Source organism: Hippocampus guttulatus, chromosome 10 (assembly GCF_054856545.1).
Source record: "Hippocampus guttulatus isolate MCC_2025c chromosome 10, RoL_Hgut_1.0, whole genome shotgun sequence".
NCBI classification, from domain to species: domain Eukaryota; kingdom Metazoa; phylum Chordata; class Actinopteri; order Syngnathiformes; family Syngnathidae; genus Hippocampus; species Hippocampus guttulatus.
The window spans coordinates 15,995,655-16,016,323 of NC_141270.1; the positions used below are offsets into that span (position 1 = coordinate 15,995,655).

The following is a 20,669-nucleotide window of genomic DNA, read 5'->3' on the forward strand; positions in this document are numbered from 1 at the left end:
TTCAGTTCCTCCTGCAGAATGATGTTTTCTGTTCGATGCTTGTAATTAGTGGTAAAATATTTGCACACATTATTTATAGTGCATAGCTCACTCCATTGCAAAACAAAAATTATCGAGGCATGGCTGTCGCCAATAGTGAATTAATGGGCATCCATCTGTGATAGAGGGGCATTGAGATGGGAAAAATTCCATCCGCACGCCAGTGTCTGTAACTCCCCTCCCCTCCCTTCTGCTTCGTGTGCACACACAGATTCCGGAACACAACTTGACCTCTGACAGGAAAAAAAGATGAGAAAAACCAACAAGGCTCCCGTCGTTCACTGATTCTAAGAATCAGGTCGTTCGCAACCAACACATCACTCCTATATGGACAGTTTAATATCCTCCTTAGTTGATCCCCAGAGGGTAAATTCATGTGTTACAACAGTATGTGGTTAAGCATCAGCAACAACAGATAACGATTAAACATTTTAAAAAAAGGCAGCATATATGTGGAAAATGTCTATTGAGCTTTGGTGATGCTGTCATTGGAGCTGATGGATGCCCCTGGTTTGTTTGCCAATGGGCATGGATATTGGATTTGTTGGCTCCCTGCAAGCCGATTTAGCACTAAGTGACAGGATTCCAAATCCCTTTAGATTAACCCTTGAAACAGAATGATATATTCAATTTAATGCAGAAATTGGACTCAAATCATGTGTGGCATCACACTGGGACGTGCAGTGGAAGGACGTTACCTCCACTTTCAGAAGCCTGTGCCACACACCAAAATGGCTGACAATCCAGCCACTACATTTCCCAACATGTCTCAATTCCAAAAGTGTGGCTACTTGAGCCACTTGATTAAAGCAGGAAAGACTGCATCTAAAAGATTGGAAATAAAGGAGCAGAGAGAGAGTGAGAAGAGGAAGGAAAAAGACTGCAAAGAGCCAGGAGGAGAAGCTCACGCAACAGGGAGCAAATTTGTTTTTGGATTTTGAGAACAGACTTTACTTCGAATGATAATTTTTTTTCCAACCTCTTTTGAAATCATTCTTGCCCTAAAATAACCTCTCATGATGTCACAGATGGAAATGATCAAAATTAGAATTATAGTTTTCAAAGGGGCAGCACAGTGGTTAGTTAGCACGTACGTTATCCTCACAGGAGACTTGGAGTCTCTGTCCAAGCAACTCTTGCGCAGAGTTTGAATATTCTTGAAAGGATTTGTTTGGGTCTTCTTGCTGCACTACCACATTCCACAAAAATGCTTGTTCGGCTAATTGAATACTGAGTCTAAATTGTCCATAAATTGTCTGAAAGGGAAATTAAATAGTCAGGGTATACAATTGACCAGTCAAGTGTATACCATGCCTCTCCCCGAAAATCAGCTGGGATAGATGTTATGATTCTGTGATTTTAATGAAGACAGGCCATGGAGAAAATGGATGGGTGAATTTATATCTGAATATCTGAAAACCATAAGGCTATCAGAATGTCTATAATCACCACACAAATAGAAGTGCTGTAGTTGTCACGGTTCTGTTTGTGACCAACAGGTGGCACTGTAGGGCTCCACCTGCAGCGGCACACCTGTTGGTCATTACGTCATTAGTTGTATAAAAAAACTCTCGCCCGACCACTCATTGTCGGGTCATTGTTTGTTTGCTACTGTCATGTTTGTCTGCCATTTTTCAGTCATGTTTTAGTCACTGTTAGTTTTTTAGCTTCAGCCATGGTTTTTGTTTGATAATTTGGATTCTTTTTGTTCTTAGGACTTTGTGTTTAGGATTTAGTTTTCTGTGTTTTTATCAATACAACTCATCAAGTTCACCCTGCTCCTCCCTCCTGCCTGCTTTTTGTAGTCCTCCACCACCACGCAACATGACAGTAGTATCTTGAGGTGCAATACCACACATGGTGTCTGTGGCGAACAGTCTTCTCACATCCAGTTTTTAAAAAAATGCAACGAAGGTAACTTTCACGAAGATAACGTGCATTAGGTCCAGTTTAATCTAAAAGAAGAAGCGTCTTACTGTGTTGACCATTTGTTGTTGCCATGGTAAGTAATTTGTATTTAATCACATTACTTACTGGAAATCAGTTACCATGATCAAATACTTGTATCGAGAAAACATAATGAAGATGGTAAATTGCACAGCAAAACAGCATTACTGTGTGGTCTGTTTTCGAGAGACAGAAGGCTCCTGCATGCCAATTTTCAACTTGCCATTAAGATTGCTTGGACTGTCATTTGTATAGATTGACAGTGTTGAGAGATTCCAATACCACCATGCCAAAATCATTCTCTCACCAACAGAAGGGCCACAAATCAGTTATGATTAGCCACACTATGGTTTCCCGGCAGGCAGCTATCAATAAGCCACTTAACAGACACCTGCTGGTTGAATCCTTGCCTTCCATCTTCTGCTGCCTGACAGTGTATTTGTGCACATCGATCATGTTCAAACTGATAAACTTTGTTTTGGGCTAATAATCCATAACTTTGAATTTTATGGAAGGAACACGTTCCAAAAAAGACAGCACAAGTGGCAAGAAGGACTGAGAAAGTTGAGGAATGCTCATCAAACATCTGTTTGGAATATCCCACAGGTGAACAGGCGAACTGGGAACAAGTGGGGGCCATGATGGGTTATAAAATGAGCTTCCCTGAATTGCTCAGTCATGCACAAGCAAAGATGGGGCGAAGTTGAACTCCTTGTGAACCACTGCATAAGAAAATAGCCAAACAGTTTAACGACAATGTTTCTGAACATAAAATTGCAAGGAATTTTCGATTTTATCAACGGTCCTTAATATGATCAAAAGGTTCAGAGAATCTGGAGGAATCACTGCATATCAGCGGCTAGGCCGAAAACCAACATTGAAAAACCATGATCTTCGATCCATCAGGTGCCAATGTATCAAAAACCGACATCAATGTGTACAAGATATCACCACATGGGCTCAGGAATATTTTAGAACACCAACGTCAGGAAATAAAGTTGGGCGCTACATCCTTAAGTGGAACTTAAAACTCTATGATGCAAAGCAAGTCATTTCACAACAACACCACCACTAGCTTCTCTTGGTCCCAGCTCATCTAAGATTGACTGATACAAAGTGAAAGGTGTTCTGGTATGTTTTCTCGATGTCAGCCGCTTCTTCAATTTGTCCGTGGTAAATGCAATGCAGGAGGTTTTCTTTCCATGACAGTCCATCTGGCTCCTTCTCCTACCTGGGCTTTTGTTGCCTGAAGCATTCACTAAGCATGTCATCGCTGGAGTCCATCATGCATTCTTGGAGACCTGTAGTACCTCCTGAACAGTGCTCATACTCACTAGTCCAGCATTGTAAGGAGCTTTCTTGTCTTGGTATCAGTGGCTTGTATCTCTTCCAGTGGACAGGCTATTATGCCAGCGGGGCATTTGATTACTGGCAGGGCGTAGGTGTTAATGGCCTGGTTCTTCATCTTGACGTTTAGCTGACAATGCAGGATCTGCCTTACCCGTCTATTAGCCAAACCGCTTATTCTCACGAGGGTCACGGGCGTGCTGGAGCCTATCTCAGTTGTCATCAAATAGGAAGCGGGGTACACCCTAAATTGGTTGCCAGCCAATTGCAGGTCACAAAAAACAACCATTCACACTCACAGTAACACCAAAGGAGGAAACTAGAGTACCTGGCGAAAACCCACTTTTTAAAGAATGTTGGAAGAAATTGTAATTCAAAAGTGCAAAAACTGGTCGAGAGTAAGGACGGGAAAATTGTCACATATATATCAGTTTCTTAATTAATTTGAGACATTAATGACATGATCACTGTCTGAAAATATAACACATAGGAACATTATATAAGGTAATTTAAACAAATGTGTTTTTTCAGGCATGTATCAAATTGGGAGCCCTTTGCAGTAATCAGTGCCCAAGGAGTAGCTCTCACTTTCAAAATAGTCGGTGACCCATGAACTACAGATTCGTAATATGTCTAGCATGTATGAAGACAAGCACAATATTTGTCTTCTATATAAGATAGAAGAAGAAGCTACAATGTAATTACTGTTTGACTGATATCATTCTTGCATGTGTACAAACCATTCAATTATTAATGAAGGCTTGGCAGGTTATCAATGATTTAAGTCATCCTGCTGATTCACCATCTTAGGAATATGGAATTTAATACAGTTAGACATTTAACTGACGGTGAAAGTGAACAAACCATCGAGGTCAGAAAATGGAAGTGTTTTTTTTTTTACTCACTTTTCACTTGATATTGCAACATTCTGGATGAGTTCTGCAAATTGTACATTTGTAATTAATTTCCGACAATGCTTATAAAATAAATATGTTTGTTTCTTTTAGAAACACGGTCCAATGAGTTCCATGTGGACACACTGTAGAAAAACAATAGAATTCCATCCTTTACAAGGTCATCCTGTTAGCAAATCTTATATCATAAAAGCATATTCCTTGTAATTTGTTTTTTTCTGCTTTGTAGATGAAGGATACATCGCTACATTTCAGCCTAATTTGGTACTATAATTGCTTCAGAGTGGGATAAATTCCAGTTTTGTTCAGCTAATTTAAATGCATAATAACAAGGAGAACCCCTGTCGTGAAACACGGTAGCAACAGCTTCCCTGAGGTTTGCTTCAGTTGATATCCGGGAAGCAATTATTAATGACAATTAGTAACCAGCAAAATGGTGAAATTATTTGTATTTGTTTTCTATCTTGGTGTTCTTGTGTTTGTTTTGCCATATTGTTGCTTTTGATGCTTTGCACACTACTGCCACAGGTGGCAGTACATGTGTTCCCTGGTCTTCATCAGCACAGGTCACGTAGACTATAGGTACGATAGACTCGTGGTTGTGAATAGCATAACATTTTGCTGTTATTTTAAGCATTGAATGTTGAACAAATGTTGCGTTCTGCAGGTGCTTGATCCCTTTCAGTGAACCATTTTGGATTTGGAAAACATCTCTCACTTGTCAGTGAGGTTCCGCTGTGTCGCTTCACTGAAGCACTTTTAGCTTGTAGATTTACTTCAATTATACTGCAGAACAGGTGTTTGCCTCTGGCATAATTTTTTTGGTTTGGTTTGTTTGTTTATTGAACATAAAACATATACAGTAATAATTTGACAGAAAATAAGGTAGATAAAATAGTAAAAAGAAAGAAATCAGTCTTCATTCAACACAGTTATTATGTTCAAGGGAGTAGGAAGAAGTAAAAAACTTATTTAGTCCTACCCCGTTATGTGTTTATATCTAATAAATAATTTTTATATCAATCAGAAAAGAAAAGTATAAATAATGAGTGATGGGAACAAACATTTATCATTGTAAAAACCTAATCATCATGATTTAGCACCATTTGTGTGGGGCGGACTGAGCTGATTATTGTTTTTCCAAGCCAGAAACATCCCCGCCCGTAATTGATATTCCTGAGTCCATTAAAATCCACCAATATTGACAGTATGGACTAATTTCAGACTCAGGAGCATTCACTACATATTTATTGTCAATTAAAATACACTCAGGTGGACATTTTTCTATATACAACTTTGTGACGGATGAGCTCCTATGTTAGGTGTATTTCACTGCCCGTAACCCCGTAAACACCCCAGAAACATTTTGCCATTCTATGAGAACACCCTCACTCTTACAGGTTGATGATTCTCCAAAAGTTGACAATAACTTTTCATCCTTAAATTTTGTTATTTAGTTTGAATATTTAATAATAAGGCATTGTCTTTTTCTAACCCAAATGAAACTAATAATGAACTGAATATTGATGAAATGAATATTGATATGTTAAACAATAAGCTCCTCTGTGACTGATTTCCTCAACTTCTCCATGCCTTAAAAATAAATAAGTAAATAAGAATTAAAGAAAAAAAACCTTTTTGTTTTATGGAAAACATAACCTCCATCCATCCACTATCTTAACCGTTCGATCTGCACGAGGGTCACGGGCTTGTTGGAACGGATCCCGGCTGTCTGGGTACACCATGCTGGGTAGGCAGGTTACTCTGAACTGGTTGCAAGACAATCGCAGGGCACACATCGACAAACAACCATTCACAATCACAGGCACACCGTTGGACAATTAAGAAAGATCATGCATGTTTTTGGAATGTAGGAGGAAACCGCAGTATCTGGAGAAAACCCACCCAGGTACGGGGAGAACATGCAAACTCCACACAGGAAGGCGAGGGGCCGAAATTGAACCCATGATCTCTGCACTGTGAGGCGGATGTGCTAATCAGTCAACGCCGTGCCACTATAGAACATAACATTTATCGCCCCCCCCCCACCACCCCAAAAGACAAAAATAAATAAAATAATCAAGGTTCTTTGAATATGTCCCTTCAAACAGGAATTTAAACTTTTAATGTCAGGAACAAAGCACTACAGCAAATATTCAGACACACTGGATGCGGTTTACTTTATTTTCATCAATCATTTGAGCTTAATTAAAACACTTGATCTGACACATGGCTGTTGTTATTGGGGCTCGGCTGTGCCTCAGGTTATTTATATTACAAATAAATAATTAAATATTTCCACATACCCCCTGCTAGGTGCTAATGTACCCATTGGGATATGCAAACCCCTGGTTGGAAAAAACACTGGCCGATATCATACACGTTCGTAACAACTCATTGAGCTGGAATTGCAAAGTAAATCTGGGTAATGGTGACGCTGATGGTGTAGTGGTACACTCGCCTGACTTGTGTGCAGGCAGCGTGGGATTGGTTCCCGCTCAATGACAGTGTGGATGTGGGTGCGAATGGTTGTTCATCTCTGTGTGCCCTGCGACTAGCTGGTGATCAATTCGGGGTGTTGTCCATTTTTCGCCCTAAGTCGGCTGGGATACGCTCCAGCAAATAATGACTTCTCTGTTACAGAGGGGGATACAACAATGCAAATGATATGGACACGCTGCATGCAGGTACACATGCACGGCCACCCCAGCCCATTCCTCAGTGAGGTGTTGTGTCAACCTGGCCACCACACTGTGCCCCTAAATTTCCGACTTGTATTGCTAATATTCTGCGTTAGGGTCAGTAGTGCTCCTAAAGATTAAAAAAAAAAAAATTCTTGCCTCGAGCCATGAGAAATGTTCCCTATTTATGTCTTTCTTTGCTTGCCGTAGGGCAGACAGCTCTGTTGCTAAGCAACCCACGAAAACTAATACAGTACCAGGAACGCCTTATTGGTAAAAACTCCTCGCAAAAAAAATTTAAGAAAATACATTTTCCTGCTACACTCTACCACACAGGTATTTGAAATATTTAAAGTTTGTTTAACTTACTAGTCAGACGTAACATTTACGTTCTAATTTGCTAGCGGCGCCAGGTCTTTTGACAATAACATTCAATAAAATAAAAATGTGCCATTTTTGAAATGTTGATTAATGAACGAAAGAATAAAGAGCTGATCTATCGTAAAAAATGAAAGAAGTGACGCGTGCTGGCGTCTTTCAAGTCCGGAAATGAGCCATGAAAAGTCGTTTCAGTTTCAAAAGCGTCATATATTTTACTTGGTTTTTGGAAAGAAAAAAAAAGTCACCAATAGTTTTTTGCGAGAACAGAGAAAATAAATGTGAATCCATTTATTTCTGTTGTTACACTGCATGCTCTGCAAATAGACGCAAAAATGGATCTGGATGTCCTTCAGTATTTGGCCAAGGCCAGGAAAAAACAAGGTTTGTGTTCCTGCATGCTCAGGTACTGTTAAAATACATTATGGAAGTTGTATTGCACAGATTTGCTTTGTATACAGACCCCGCAGCTTTGCAATCAGCCTTCAATGAATTGGAAGAGATGACAGAAGCTGACTCAGGAGGACCACTCAGCTTTGACCAACATATGTACATCTCCTGCGCAGAAGTAGCTCTGGCGGTAGGGGACAATCTTTGTGTCAATGAACAGAGGTGTCAAATCCAGGTCCAGAAAGTGAAAACACTGCCAAAGTTTGGTTTTAGCCATAGGTGCCATCTACTCACCCGGCAGGTAAACTAGCATCTGAGGAGCTTTTACTTCCTGGACCTGAATTTGACACTTCAACAATTGATATAATAACATCGACCAGCAACACAGGAGTTTAACCTAAACATCTATATGACAGTTCTATGTGCAATTCAAATAACAAAATGATACACATGTAGAAACGATCCTTCTCTTTGGATTGTGTTTTAGCTGGGTTGTTTAGAGATAACTGCAGCCTGTCTGAAGAGGTTCTTTGATGGCAATCCACCAGCTGATCAATATCTGTGTCGAGCCTTCCTCTGTCAGAGCCAACTGAAGGTTCCCCCACCCACAGGGAGCATGGTGAGTACAGGAAAGGCACAGCTTCTTGGTGAACTTACTTACACTAGGTATGCACTCATTATGTTATGCAGTTTTTATGGTACAATGTAAGTGGTTATGCAGCTGTCTATGCAATCAAAGAATGGCAATTAAGGAAATTACTTTTGAATCATTGTACAGTATGTTTGAGGTGATGACTTCTCAATGGCATTGTGGGTTTTTTTTGTTTTATTTTAGGGAGACTTTAAAGAAAATGTGCAGTATTTTCTGAAAGCAATTGACATTTCAAAGCGAGAGAAAAGGTAAGTAATCCTTCCATCCCCTAATTGTTGCCATACACTGTTGAACCCATATACATAAACAGTAAGACATAATATGCATACACAATAAAATATACCTTCTGCAGAACGTGTACAACAGACTGTGTGTAGTTAGTCTGATTTTCCATTACATTAATGTTTGAATGACAAACAATGAATAATTAAATGATATCTACTTACTTACCATGACCTCTTATTCACGCTTGGCTCATCTGTACTGTGTTGGTTTAATTCAAACACCTTTGTGGCAGTCATTGATATATAAGTGTATAAATCCCCTAGTATTTTTCTGTAAAAGATGTTTGTACGTGCTTCTTGGCTAAGAAATGCAGAATGTGTCAAGAAAAGGGTCAAATGAGCAAACCCCAATTAGCACCTAAGGGAATATGTATGTTAAATCTTGCCCAGATAAGTACACAACATGCTCTCCGGTGGATAAATTAGTCCCGCTAAAGTAGTTTATTTATAATTAATATACATTTACTTTTTACGCAGCACATTACTTCTCTACTGTGGCTCATTAAACAAATAGTTCAAAATTCCACTGTTTTGCATTTCGCATTACTTGGGTTGTCAGATTCCAATTCTGGAGTTGAGACAAGACATTCCTTACTTGTGAATATATTTATATATTTTTAGGCACTATTTAAATAAAGGTTGTTTTTCTTTGTTGTGCTTGTGGTTTGTTTCTGGCAGATCGCACTACATTGTGTTCAATGCCTCAGTACTGTATCTTCAGATGGTGCGTCCTCTCCTGCAGCCAGGGCGGTGTTGCCAACTCATATCCTCCCTCAGGCAGGTGGTCAAAAGTCTGGAATTGGTGGCAGACAAGGACCACAGCTGGAGGGCTGAACTCATGATGCAAGTGGTACCCTGTTGTTTTCTTTTGCTCATTCTGGATTCACGGGGATTGTATACAGAGCCAATTAAGCAGCATTTCACGTGCCGCAACAGCTTTGTTGCTCCCCAATTAATTGGCTTGCTTCTCATCTAATAGAGGAAGTGCGCTGATGTAAGCTGTCTCATGTTCATGAAAACACCTCAGGTTCAAATGCTAATTTAGTTTTTTGGTCACCAGACACAATGTGCAATGTGTGTATATAGTGCGGTGGGATGTGAGTGAGTTTTAATTGGATTCACAGTTCATGACAGGATAGATAGTGTAGATGACCTATTTGTATCTCAGTCCATAATCAGTTATATAATATGATTGAATTTCATATTCATCTTAAATTATGATGCAAAACAATCCAACTGCAGCGTGAAGAGAAATCTGACGAAAGATGAGCAATACGTTATGTAATTTGGTAATCACATATTGATACACTGTGCTTTGGACTTCAAAACAATGTGCAAACACTTTTTTAAAGAATGTCCACCACTGTCTGCTTCGGTACAGGCACTTAATTGACTCTCTTTTGGATGCTGGGAAAACTGATGACGCTGCAAGTTATGCCAGAGTTACAGAGGAATTCATCAGAAAACACTGCCCACATCTTTATTCAAACGTCTTTCGTTTACAGGTATGAGATACAATGTCTTCACAAAGAAAATGTCAAAAAAATCTTAACAGGATGGAAGTTTGGGTGGCACGATCAGTGATCGACTGGTTAGCGCGTCTGTCTCACAGTGCAGACAGAGGTGCAGGGTTCGAGTCCAAGCCCTTCCTGTGTGAAGTTTGCATGTTCACCTTGTGCCTATGTGGGGGGGTTTTTTTCTCCGGGTACTCCGGTTTCCTCCCACATTCCAAAGACATACATGGCAGGTTAATGGAACACTCTAAATCAGGGGTGTCAAACTAATTTCACTTTGTGGGCCACATACGGCCTCGGTAGATGTCAAGTGGGCCGGACCATTAAAATTATACCATACTCTGCTATAAATAAGCAAAATAATATGTCTCTCCTTTGTTTTGGTCTAAAGAAGCACAAGAACATTCGGAAAATGTTGAAATTTAATTAACATATCTTTTACATAACATTTCATGAAGCACCTTAGATTTCCTTAGACAAATGTGCAATTTACTTTTATCATTCACATATATGCATTGCAACTGATCCCAATGATTGTACAAAGGCACACAACTTTAACAAGTAAATGGTATTGAAAAATATAGTCATGCACTTTAAGATTAAACGAGATTTATAAAGAAAGGAATTTTTAAACCATTTACACATGTGCATATAAAATCTAAATTTAATCCCTGCCGACACCTTACAAACTAAGGAGACTGCTATTCAATGTGTAAACAATAACAACATCTGCTGTGTTGGGTCTCTGTCAGTGACAGAATGAGACTGCTGTTGTCTTCTTCTCTTATCAAAACAATGTTGTTTTCTACTCTGATCAAAACAGTGTGTCCCCTAGCGGATACTCCATGAATCGCACCTTATTAAAAATATTCATTCCGTGTCTTTAATGCATTTTTTCACTTTTAAATTATCCTGCGGGCCTGATTGAACCTCATTGGTGGCCGGTCCCGGCCCGCGGGCCGTGTCTTTGACACACCTGATCTAAATTGTCCCAAGGTGTGAATTGTGAGTACGAATGGTTGTTTGTCTCTGTGTGCCCTGTGATAGGCCTGAATCGAACCCTCCACCACTGCACTGCAGACGTGCTAACCAGTCGACCTGCGTGCTGCCCTATTGTTATTATTATTACTATTACTACTACTACTACTACTTCTACTACTATTTTCTTTTTTTTCATTATTATTTTTCATTCATTAACACAAGGGCACCAACAATTCAGTTCACGTCTGTATAGCAATATATTGGCCAATATTAACATGTGGTTGAATTCATATTTAGCTCTGCTAGACATCCATTGGTGTATACAGTGCTCAATTTTGCAACACTGTAACGTGAAAAAAAACGTAAAATTGGTACTTGCAATCAATGATCCACCTTCGTGGAAGTATTTAGTATAGTAAGCCACATCATACTGATTCTGTGAGGGAACTCACAAACATGCGCACAGATATGCACACGCACTCGCACGTACCCACTCAGACACACTCAAGCAGTAGCAGGTATGAATGAAGCGACTTCTTGCATTGCAATCTAATTCATAGCAAATCCCAGAAGTCAATGTCGATTGTAACGCAGCCTTCTCGCCATAGGTGTGGCATAACCTGTCAAAAAGGGAAATCCTCCTGAAAAAAAGCCGTCAGTCTACTACCTTAACGGTGATTTACAAAATGCTGCAATTTAAAAGGTAAGGAACTTACAGGAATACACAGAATAATAAGTGACAATATTTGGAATACATTTCTTTCTTGCTTTCTCTCTGCATGTGTCTTTGAGAGTGAATTGTGGCACTCAAAATGGTGACTTCACATTTTAATTTACATTGTGTTGTCAATCAAAGTTGTGCTTTTTCCGACTGATGACATACGATCTAAGTTTACAATATTAACCGGTTTTGATCCTGATGTACAGTATTTCAGTATTAAGATTTGTGCCATCTTTCGCCATAGGCAGTTTATTTCTTTCACACGCAAATGAAGTGAACATCCACTGGATTTATTTAGTCAAAGAAATCTCCTCGTTTTTAGGGGGTTGGCAGAAATAAACGAAGATGAACTTGCAAAAAAGGATTTCAATGAGCTTGAGGAGATTTTTAGTCTCCTGGGGGACTCCACAAAAGCTTCTCTCCGGATACCCGTCCCGCCAGCTCATAGGTACATCACCTTAAGTGCCCGGATGAAATCCCATCATAAACATGATGAACTTTGGAGCAAAAATTGATGCAGTGGTGGTCCTATTCTGACTTAACAAGGAACCGGACTCGTAACCGGAATCGTTCGAATTCAAACGATGCTCTTTTGTACTTGTTTATTTGTACCCATGGCAGTGACCCCTACATTTCCAACAAATTACTATGCTGCAATGCTAGAAAATGATGTTTATTATGCCGATTGGCAGCATGAATGCTTGTAGTTCACACATGCAGTGCAGCAGTAAAAAGGTAGAGGTAAATAATGATTTTGTTGTTATTTGAATTGCATATTGCGTATGAGATTTTGTCTTGGATTTTAGAGTGTCCTTCCTCCTGGAGCTCGCTCTGCTGTCCTTACAAGGGAAGAATCACAAAGTGGCTTCCAAATGTTTAAAAAGGTTAAAGTCAACAGGGGAGATTGTAAGTGTCCAATCTTGTCCTAAAATCTTGAAGCAGTAGGAAGGCTCCGTACTATAAATAAAATGTATTATTGTTATTATTATTATTATTATAACAGCCCGGTGTTGAAAAGACACATATCCATATGTACAGTTTATTACTTTGTAATAAATACAAGTAAAAATATATATTCTTAGCAAAATGTCACTTATGTGCATTTTTGAAGGGAAATTGATGACGAGAAAAGTTAAATGATGCCATAATACCCATATCTCATGTATGAATAGTCACTTGGATTCCAAATGAAGCTAATCTTTTTCTTAGTACATCTAACACTAACTCCTGAATTGCTATTTCCTTTTAGAGTATCGGTGAACAAATAATAATGGAGTGTGTCAACTGTGAAATAAACCTCCGGAAGAAAGAGACAAAGACGAATGATTATTCCAAATCCAGTGTGGAGGTGCTCCATCATCAGACACATCTCTGAACATATTAATCAAGCAGCAATTTTACTAGTTTGAAAAGCAGTTGAAAAAGTATCACTTTGTTTTTAGTCAGCTTTTGTGCTTAAATCTTAGTTAAATTGATGGCCGTACTTGCTGTTGAAATTGAGTTTTATGTATGTTGTTAATGTCTTCATGATTCCATATAGTAATATGCGATGGTCAGATCGCACTACAATGCTGAGAACATAAACCCATTTTTTTCAAAATAGTGCACTCGGTGATGGAAGAGTTGTCTCTCCTAATTGATTCAGATTTTGTTTTCCGCCCCCTAGGCCCGTCTAAAAGCAATCGGAAAGCTGAATCACTGTCTGCAGGCTGCACTCAGAGAAGGGGACCCTCAAGCCGTGCAAGCGGTGTGTGCGACCCAGTGGAGCTTTTGTCTTCCGCTTTTGCAGCATAATCTCCGCAGACACGTCAAGACACCTCTGTCGCGGGTGGCCCAAGCACTCGAAGACATGCAATGGTAAAACAGTTGTATTGATTTTATCTTATAATGTGCGCATATTTTAGGGCTTCACCCTTTAGTTGCGGTATAACCTGATTTGTTGCTACCTACTGTATGTTCCCCACACTATAATCTCATTTTATGTGTTGATCTGTTCCATGAAAACTTTGTGCAAAACGGAAGTGAGCACCACTCTCGACCACCTTTCCTTCTTCCCAATTCCCAACTATCAACCAAGACCAAGGGAAGATGTTTGCGATATTCTGCCAACCATTTTTCACAGTATAGACAGCATGAGCGTGTAGACAGTGTTGCGGGCCTATTTGTTCCCACATCAGGACAGAAATTTGCTGTCCGTTCCGGGTCTGAATGCTGCTTTATGATAACCCACAGTCTTCACTTTGCAACAGAGCTCTCTTCTGTGGCTGTGACAGCCTTTGCTCAAATAAAGTGAATTTCAGTTGGGATGAAAATAAAGATTCATAACATCAGATTCAATTGCGCTATACGCAAAGGTCCTGATGGTTATCAGCACCAGACTTATAGAATGGAAGAGCCTAGTGTTGTATGCTTCATACTTCTGAATGAAGTTACCTGCCTGCCTCTCAGCCCGCCTACCAACCCCCCTACCTACCTACTGTACCTACCAACCAGCTAACGATAATGTGATTCTAATATAATTTAATAAAACTATACCCTGTTTGTCAGTCCAGAACACGTACATTAGTTTCTATTCTAAGATTTACAATTTCATTTTTCCAGCATGCTGTTCCCAGTTCGATGTCAGGTCCATGCCGAGCTTGCAGTGACTGAAGAGGAAGACGGACTCCTCGAGGCTTCAATGGCTCACCTCCAGAAAGCCATGTTGCTGGATAATGGCACACAGAAAGAAAGATTGTCGTCAGCTTTCCATCTCCTACAGCTCAGAAGAAACCTTTATCAAACGCCCTCTCGGAGCGAGGATAAAGCCGCGATGCTTATGCAGCAGGTTTACAGCACTTTGTGTCACACATTGAACAGCTTTCGAAGCGGCACAAAGTAGAATTTTGGAAGGAAAGGGTACTCGTCACATTTATGAAGATGGGATAGAGGAGGATCCAATAAAATAGATACATCGCTTGATAAATCTCCAACTTTAATAAGACAGTTTAACTGGTGTTGCTTAAGACAAATCATTTTAAAGCATGTAAGCCGTTTAGCAGCAGCTGAGGTCACTATTATTTGGACCCTTTCATGAAATCTAATGCAGTAGTAGTACTGGTATGTCGTGGTACTTGCTACTTCCTTTCGTGCAGACGACACGGGTTTGATTGGAGGCCAGTGCCCCAATACCCAGCCATTGTTGGCCCCAACCCTGGATTAAAAAAAAAAAAAGGCTGGTTTGTGGAAGGAAAAATATTTGATGTAAAAATTGTGCCAAACAAATCATGCCAGTGACCCACTGTGGCAACCTTTCAGCCAAAAGTTGAAAAAAACAATTCAAATGATTGCACTTATTTTTCATCATTTACACAATCATAGTGTCTATAGTTCATTACTTGATGATGATGATGCAACAGCATTTTTGCTTTGCGATATCGCGAAACACACAGGGAACACGCAAACTCCGCACAAGAAAGCCAGAGCCGTAATCCAACATTGCACCTCTGAACTATGAGGCGGACGTGATAACCAGTAGTCCACCGTGCCGCGATGGAGAATTTATTCTATGAAATTTCATCATATATTTTTTCGGGGCCCAAAATATTTTGACATTAAATTTACATTACTCAGTAATCACATGGCCAAATATTTGAGTGTATATAGGCGTTAAGTTTCCTGTACTTGGCAGTAAGCGCCCTTTTGTATTTTCAGGTCAAAGACAGGCAGCCCCAACAGAATACAGATTGCCGTCCTTTACTGCTAACTGTGGGTCAACTGTTGGCACCTGCTGATTTCCAGATGGTGCTGAATGCAGACAACATCTCGAAAAGTACAATTTCTTCCTCACATTGTTTTCACATCGATGTGAATTGATTTTCTTTCAACGCGCCTCATGCTTCATCTGTTTTGAAAAAGTAGAAGAAAAAAAAAGACCTTTTCCCAAACATACTTGCGTCCAGTATTATGCATGCACTTAGGCACACTGGTATGGGAGTATCACATTTCTCCTTTATGTGAGGACGTTAATTCGGTGTGCGTTGAGCATTACAGGCTAGAATAAATAAATGTCATCATACAATGACATTGTTTCACATTTACTGTGGTATCGCTGCACTCAAAAGATGGAGATTTTCATGAAAAAGTCGTTTAGTTACCAGCAATAATCATCAATAACAAATAGAGTCAAGGATTAGCAACAGCGCACACATACTGTATACTGTACACACTGTACCATTTTGAACCATTGCAGTCCCCGACCTCTCTTCTTAATCCAATTACTACACTAAACGCTCCCGGTGCTGCTGAGACCACGGCATATCGAAATAAGATCGAAACAAGCAGCTCTCTTTTAAGTTGCATTCTTATCATCTTGCTTTGTAGCCATTGATGTGACTGAAGCAAGCGTTGATTTTCACGCATTTCTTCCTCTTGCAGTGTGATTTCCGCTGTGCATAAACATGCATATTTAATTCATTTTACCTAAATGATAGGCAGTCACTTAAGTAACAGCAACACAATCAATAGAATATTTTGTGCATTCCTAACCTCTACAATACTTTCTTAATCATTTCTGAAAATACAACTTTACAACATAATTCCTTGTTTTTTGTTTGACTAGTTACCAAAGCCAATGTTGGGTGTGGACCGATAGCACAGCTCTCTGCTGAGGCTCATAATTACTATGCAGCTGTGCAGAAGTTGGATGGATACCTGGATCGACAAGGAGAAAACACTGACAACACAGAGAGGTGTTTTGTTTGTGTGTGTGTGTGTGTGTGTGTGTGTGTGTGTGTGTGTGTGTGTGTGTGAGTGTGCGTGCGTGCGCAAAGTGGTTCTGCCAATGTTTCATGTTAAGCTGCACATCTGAATACTATTGTAACTTGAGAAAACCGGATTTATTTAGCACTGTAAATAGCCATATTAACTAATGTTTACAATCTACAATGTAATGTGTACATGACCTCTTCTCGTGTCTAGATTGAGGCTTTGGGCTACCCTTGCAAAGACTGCAAGAAAACAGGAAGTCTGGGATGTGTGCAGAGTGGCTGGTCGATTCTGTTTGCTCTATGATGAAGCGAGATCTAAGATGTCCAGATGTCACAGTAAGATGCTCAATTAAAGGATCATCAAAAAGGCATATTAATTGGGCAGAAGACAGAACAGATATATTTAATTATATTTGTTAACCGAGGAACAAAACAATTGAAGCTATGTGTTACTTTTAAATATAAGAAAACCTTTATTAGTCTCGCAATGGAGAAATTCCCGATTCACAGCAGCAAAGTAATGAAAGGAAGAAGTAGAACAACAAAATATAGGAGCTGCTGGAAAGGCAGCCACTCACGCGGTGCCATTTTGAAGTCAAAATAACAAAAATAACACAACACAACACATAGGACACAGACAGTCGTGCAATCTTCACCACTTTTCTGCATACACCTTGTTGTCTGAAGCAGTTATAGATGAAAGAGGAGAGGATCAAAGTGTCCTTTCACCAGTGGATCAGAGACGTCATGCTGAAAATGTGCACACGTCTGCTACAAGCTAAGTTTTGAAAGCAAACACGAAGCTGTAGCGTCCATTGACGAAAAAGAGATTGGCTCACATCTCCTGTCCCATGTAAATCCACTTCAATTCCAAGCCGCGATTCCCAGTTCCACATCCGCATCGGCGCTCCGCGCTAACGCTCCTTTCTTCTCATCGTCGTGGGGCTGTGAAAAATGCTGCCCGTAACAGGCGCAAGACACAAGCGCCCCGGGACTGTCCAGCACCGACAGTCAAATGGCGCTGACATTCCTCCCAGGCAAAAACAGTGCTGGTATACCCATGCTGCCGAGAAGGCGCAACCACCAAGCACAGAGTTTCCTCCTTGATGAATGTCGTGGCCAAAAATGCTGAAAAAAGTCCACATCAGGTCCACACGACGTAACAACAAACACAAAGTGACAACAACAAACCAAAAAAACAACAAAAAAAGCAAGGCTCATGAGAGCACTTGCCGACGGCTGCCTACTCGGGCGCCATCTTGACTTCAAAGCCATAGGATATAGGATATATATGGCCATAGCCATATGATGTACACACTTAAGCTACTCAGTTATTGCTTCTATGAGTTACTTCCTATCGACTGTTTTCCTCTCACTTGGGTTGTAACTTAAGAAAACCTTTATTTGTCTCACAATGGAGAAATTCCCAATTTACAGCAGCAAAATTATGAAAGGGAGAAAGTCGAAGACAAAAAGTATATAAATAAATATAAATGATAAAATATAGATATAAGCATATTAAAAATGGGATAGTCCAGGTTTTCAGGACCGTCTATTCAATAGCCTGACAGCAGTTGGCAGGAGCGAGCGGCGGTACCTCTCCCTCTTGCAGCGCGGGTGTATCAGTCTCTGGCTGAAGGAGTTGCCCAGTGCTGTCAGGGTGGCCTGGAGAGGGTGGGAGGGTCTTTCCATCATAGCTGTTAGCTTAGCAAGCATCCTCCAGTTGACCACCTCTTCCAGAGTGTCAAAACGTTGACAGTTTTTTATTTATCTATTGACCATGACATTTTGATGACAACAAGTTTATAGACTAATCCCTTGATTAAAAAATAGAAAACAAGTTATATGATGTGCTTAACCGGTTTATTGCCCAATTTGTGTACAGAATCAAAATGCTCAGAGGATGAAAGCCCTCTTGAAAACTTTAACAGCTTTGAAGAATATCAACCCTGTGCGAAGAAGTTGCGCCTTTTAGCCGAAATATGCTTCATAACCGCTGAGGTATGTTTTGTCTTTCCTAAAAACAATAGTCAGGGGTGCCCAACCTTTGACCGAAGATCTATTTTTTCAAGCAACCAACTTCCCACGATCGAACCCTTACCGCACATTCACACATACACACACGCACATGCGCAAACCCGTGCACACGCGCGTGCGCACACATGCTTGCCATGATGAGCAACAGCCATAACGGCCCCTAACATGAACCAAACAGAAAAATAACATAGATACAACTGTTTGTGAGAAGGAAATCACTTGCTACCTGTAGAGACGCCTGACGCAGAGGCATGGGATGCACCTTTGCAGTGTGTTAAGTGCATGAACATCACTATTGTAGTTCAGGTGAACCGTGTTAAAATGCTTGTCCTGGTGCTCCAGATTCCCATTCTTTGCCAGTGTCATCGGTGAATTGCAGATAAAACGAACTTTGAATGAGAAAAAAAAAAGTTTCAAGGTGATCTGATTTTCTATTTTATTTTTTTGTAGAAGTGAAACTGATAGGATCCATAGGGTACAGTGTATACTAACACAAAAATATTTTTTCATTTTCCTCTCCACCCCATGTGATGGACTTGGGATCAGTCCACGGGCTACCGATTGATTGCGATTGACTGGTTGGGCACCCCTGCCCTAACTGATCGGTGTGTGAAACTGATAACATACAGACCACACATGCTTATCTTTCTCAAAATGTGTGTGAGTGGATTTTGGTCAGATGCATTGAGGAGGAAAAAACGGAACTATTCAGGGAATTTGGTCATTCAGTTTCACTGTATTGTGTTCTACATGATGTGGAGTCATCTCTCACTTTAATATTGTAGTTCACTTTTTGCGGTCTCACTGCACTGCACCTTTTGAAATTGTACACATCTAATTTCTTACTGTATGTGTAATGCAGGATTTTGGGGTGATCATTTTTCAACACAGACTGATGTCACTGCAGTCTTGCATTGCAATAAGCGTGTGCCGGATGAAAGAATTCGGAAGTTTGGGACCCTTTCACACAAGAGACCCCACCTGTTAAACCCATAAACATTCAAATTCACAGAGGCTACTGTGTAGAACAGCATTATGGCAACCCCAAATGAACAGAAATAAAATCTACATCTCCCATATTTTGCATTTGATTTATGCATAAAAATTTAAAAAATATACTGTACATCCAATTTCTGTACCGCATATCCTCACTCCGGTCACAGGTGTGCTGGGTCACACGCAACAGGGGGCGAGAGGCGGCCTAAAGCCTTAACTGGTCACCAGCCAATTGCAGGGCACAAATAGACAAGCAAGCATTCATATTCATACCAACGGACTGCGAGAGTAAACTGAAGTACCTGGACAAAACCCACACAGGCACCAGGAGAACATGCAATCTCCACACAAGAGGGCCAAACCTGTATTTGAATCCACAATCTGTGTACTGCGAAGTGGATGTCTGAGTCGATCACAATGACGCCACTTTAAACTCTATGCTATATAAAGGTTTCAGCCTGAAGACAGCTGGGATGGGCTCCAGCACCCCCGCAACACTTGTGAGCATAAACGGCTGGATTGCTAAATGGTCTGCGGATTTGTGTCTATCACGGGGGAGTTCCCTCATGATTAATTAGGGAACTACTGTATGTTGTTTTTAGGTGAAATCATCTTTCTTATTCAGGCTACTGCCCAAAAACTACAAATGCAAGGTGTGCAGCTCAACAGCCCTGCCGTCCTGCCACAGGATGTCGGTGTGTCTGAAGATGATCCACATTGGATTATTTACAGGTAAACAACGATTTGGCCAACACTCTGAAAACGCATATACAGCCGTGGAAAAAAATATATATCTTCTTCCTTTGTATTCCAATTTAACACTGTTCATTGTGCAGTTTATTGTAAAGAACTTTGCTTCACACTTGTATTTTGCAATACTTAATGTGTAGTTTGTAGTGTTAGTACTCTTTACTACATCCTCTTGGGTTCATTTGTTTTGAATTCATGATGTTTTGTTATTCGTCAAAGTCTATCCCGATTAAGGGCAACTGTGAGATATTGACCACACTACGCATGATCTACCACATTTAACTGTGTAA

The 20,669-nt window shown here is 40.2% G+C and overlaps 1 protein-coding gene across 1 annotated transcript in view; it reads left to right on the forward strand.

Annotated features, from left to right (window-relative positions):
- The first annotated feature begins 7,641 nt into the window (after positions 1-7,641).
- cfap46 (cilia and flagella associated protein 46) overlaps positions 7,642-20,669 on the forward strand; it is a 47,752-nt gene continuing 34,724 nt past the window's right edge. Inside the window, exons 1-17 of the mRNA XM_086122866.1 lie at positions 7,642-7,690; positions 7,768-7,886; positions 8,184-8,315; positions 8,532-8,596; positions 9,311-9,475; positions 10,014-10,137; positions 11,736-11,830; positions 12,171-12,296; positions 12,655-12,754; positions 13,098-13,196; positions 13,515-13,705; positions 14,450-14,675; positions 15,542-15,659; positions 16,449-16,578; positions 16,808-16,932; positions 18,482-18,597; positions 20,255-20,361. Coding sequence (XP_085978992.1) covers positions 7,642-7,690; positions 7,768-7,886; positions 8,184-8,315; positions 8,532-8,596; positions 9,311-9,475; positions 10,014-10,137; positions 11,736-11,830; positions 12,171-12,296; positions 12,655-12,754; positions 13,098-13,196; positions 13,515-13,705; positions 14,450-14,675; positions 15,542-15,659; positions 16,449-16,578; positions 16,808-16,932; positions 18,482-18,597; positions 20,255-20,361 — 2,087 coding nt within the window. The remainder of the gene's footprint in view (positions 7,691-7,767; positions 7,887-8,183; positions 8,316-8,531; positions 8,597-9,310; positions 9,476-10,013; positions 10,138-11,735; positions 11,831-12,170; positions 12,297-12,654; positions 12,755-13,097; positions 13,197-13,514; positions 13,706-14,449; positions 14,676-15,541; positions 15,660-16,448; positions 16,579-16,807; positions 16,933-18,481; positions 18,598-20,254; positions 20,362-20,669) is intronic.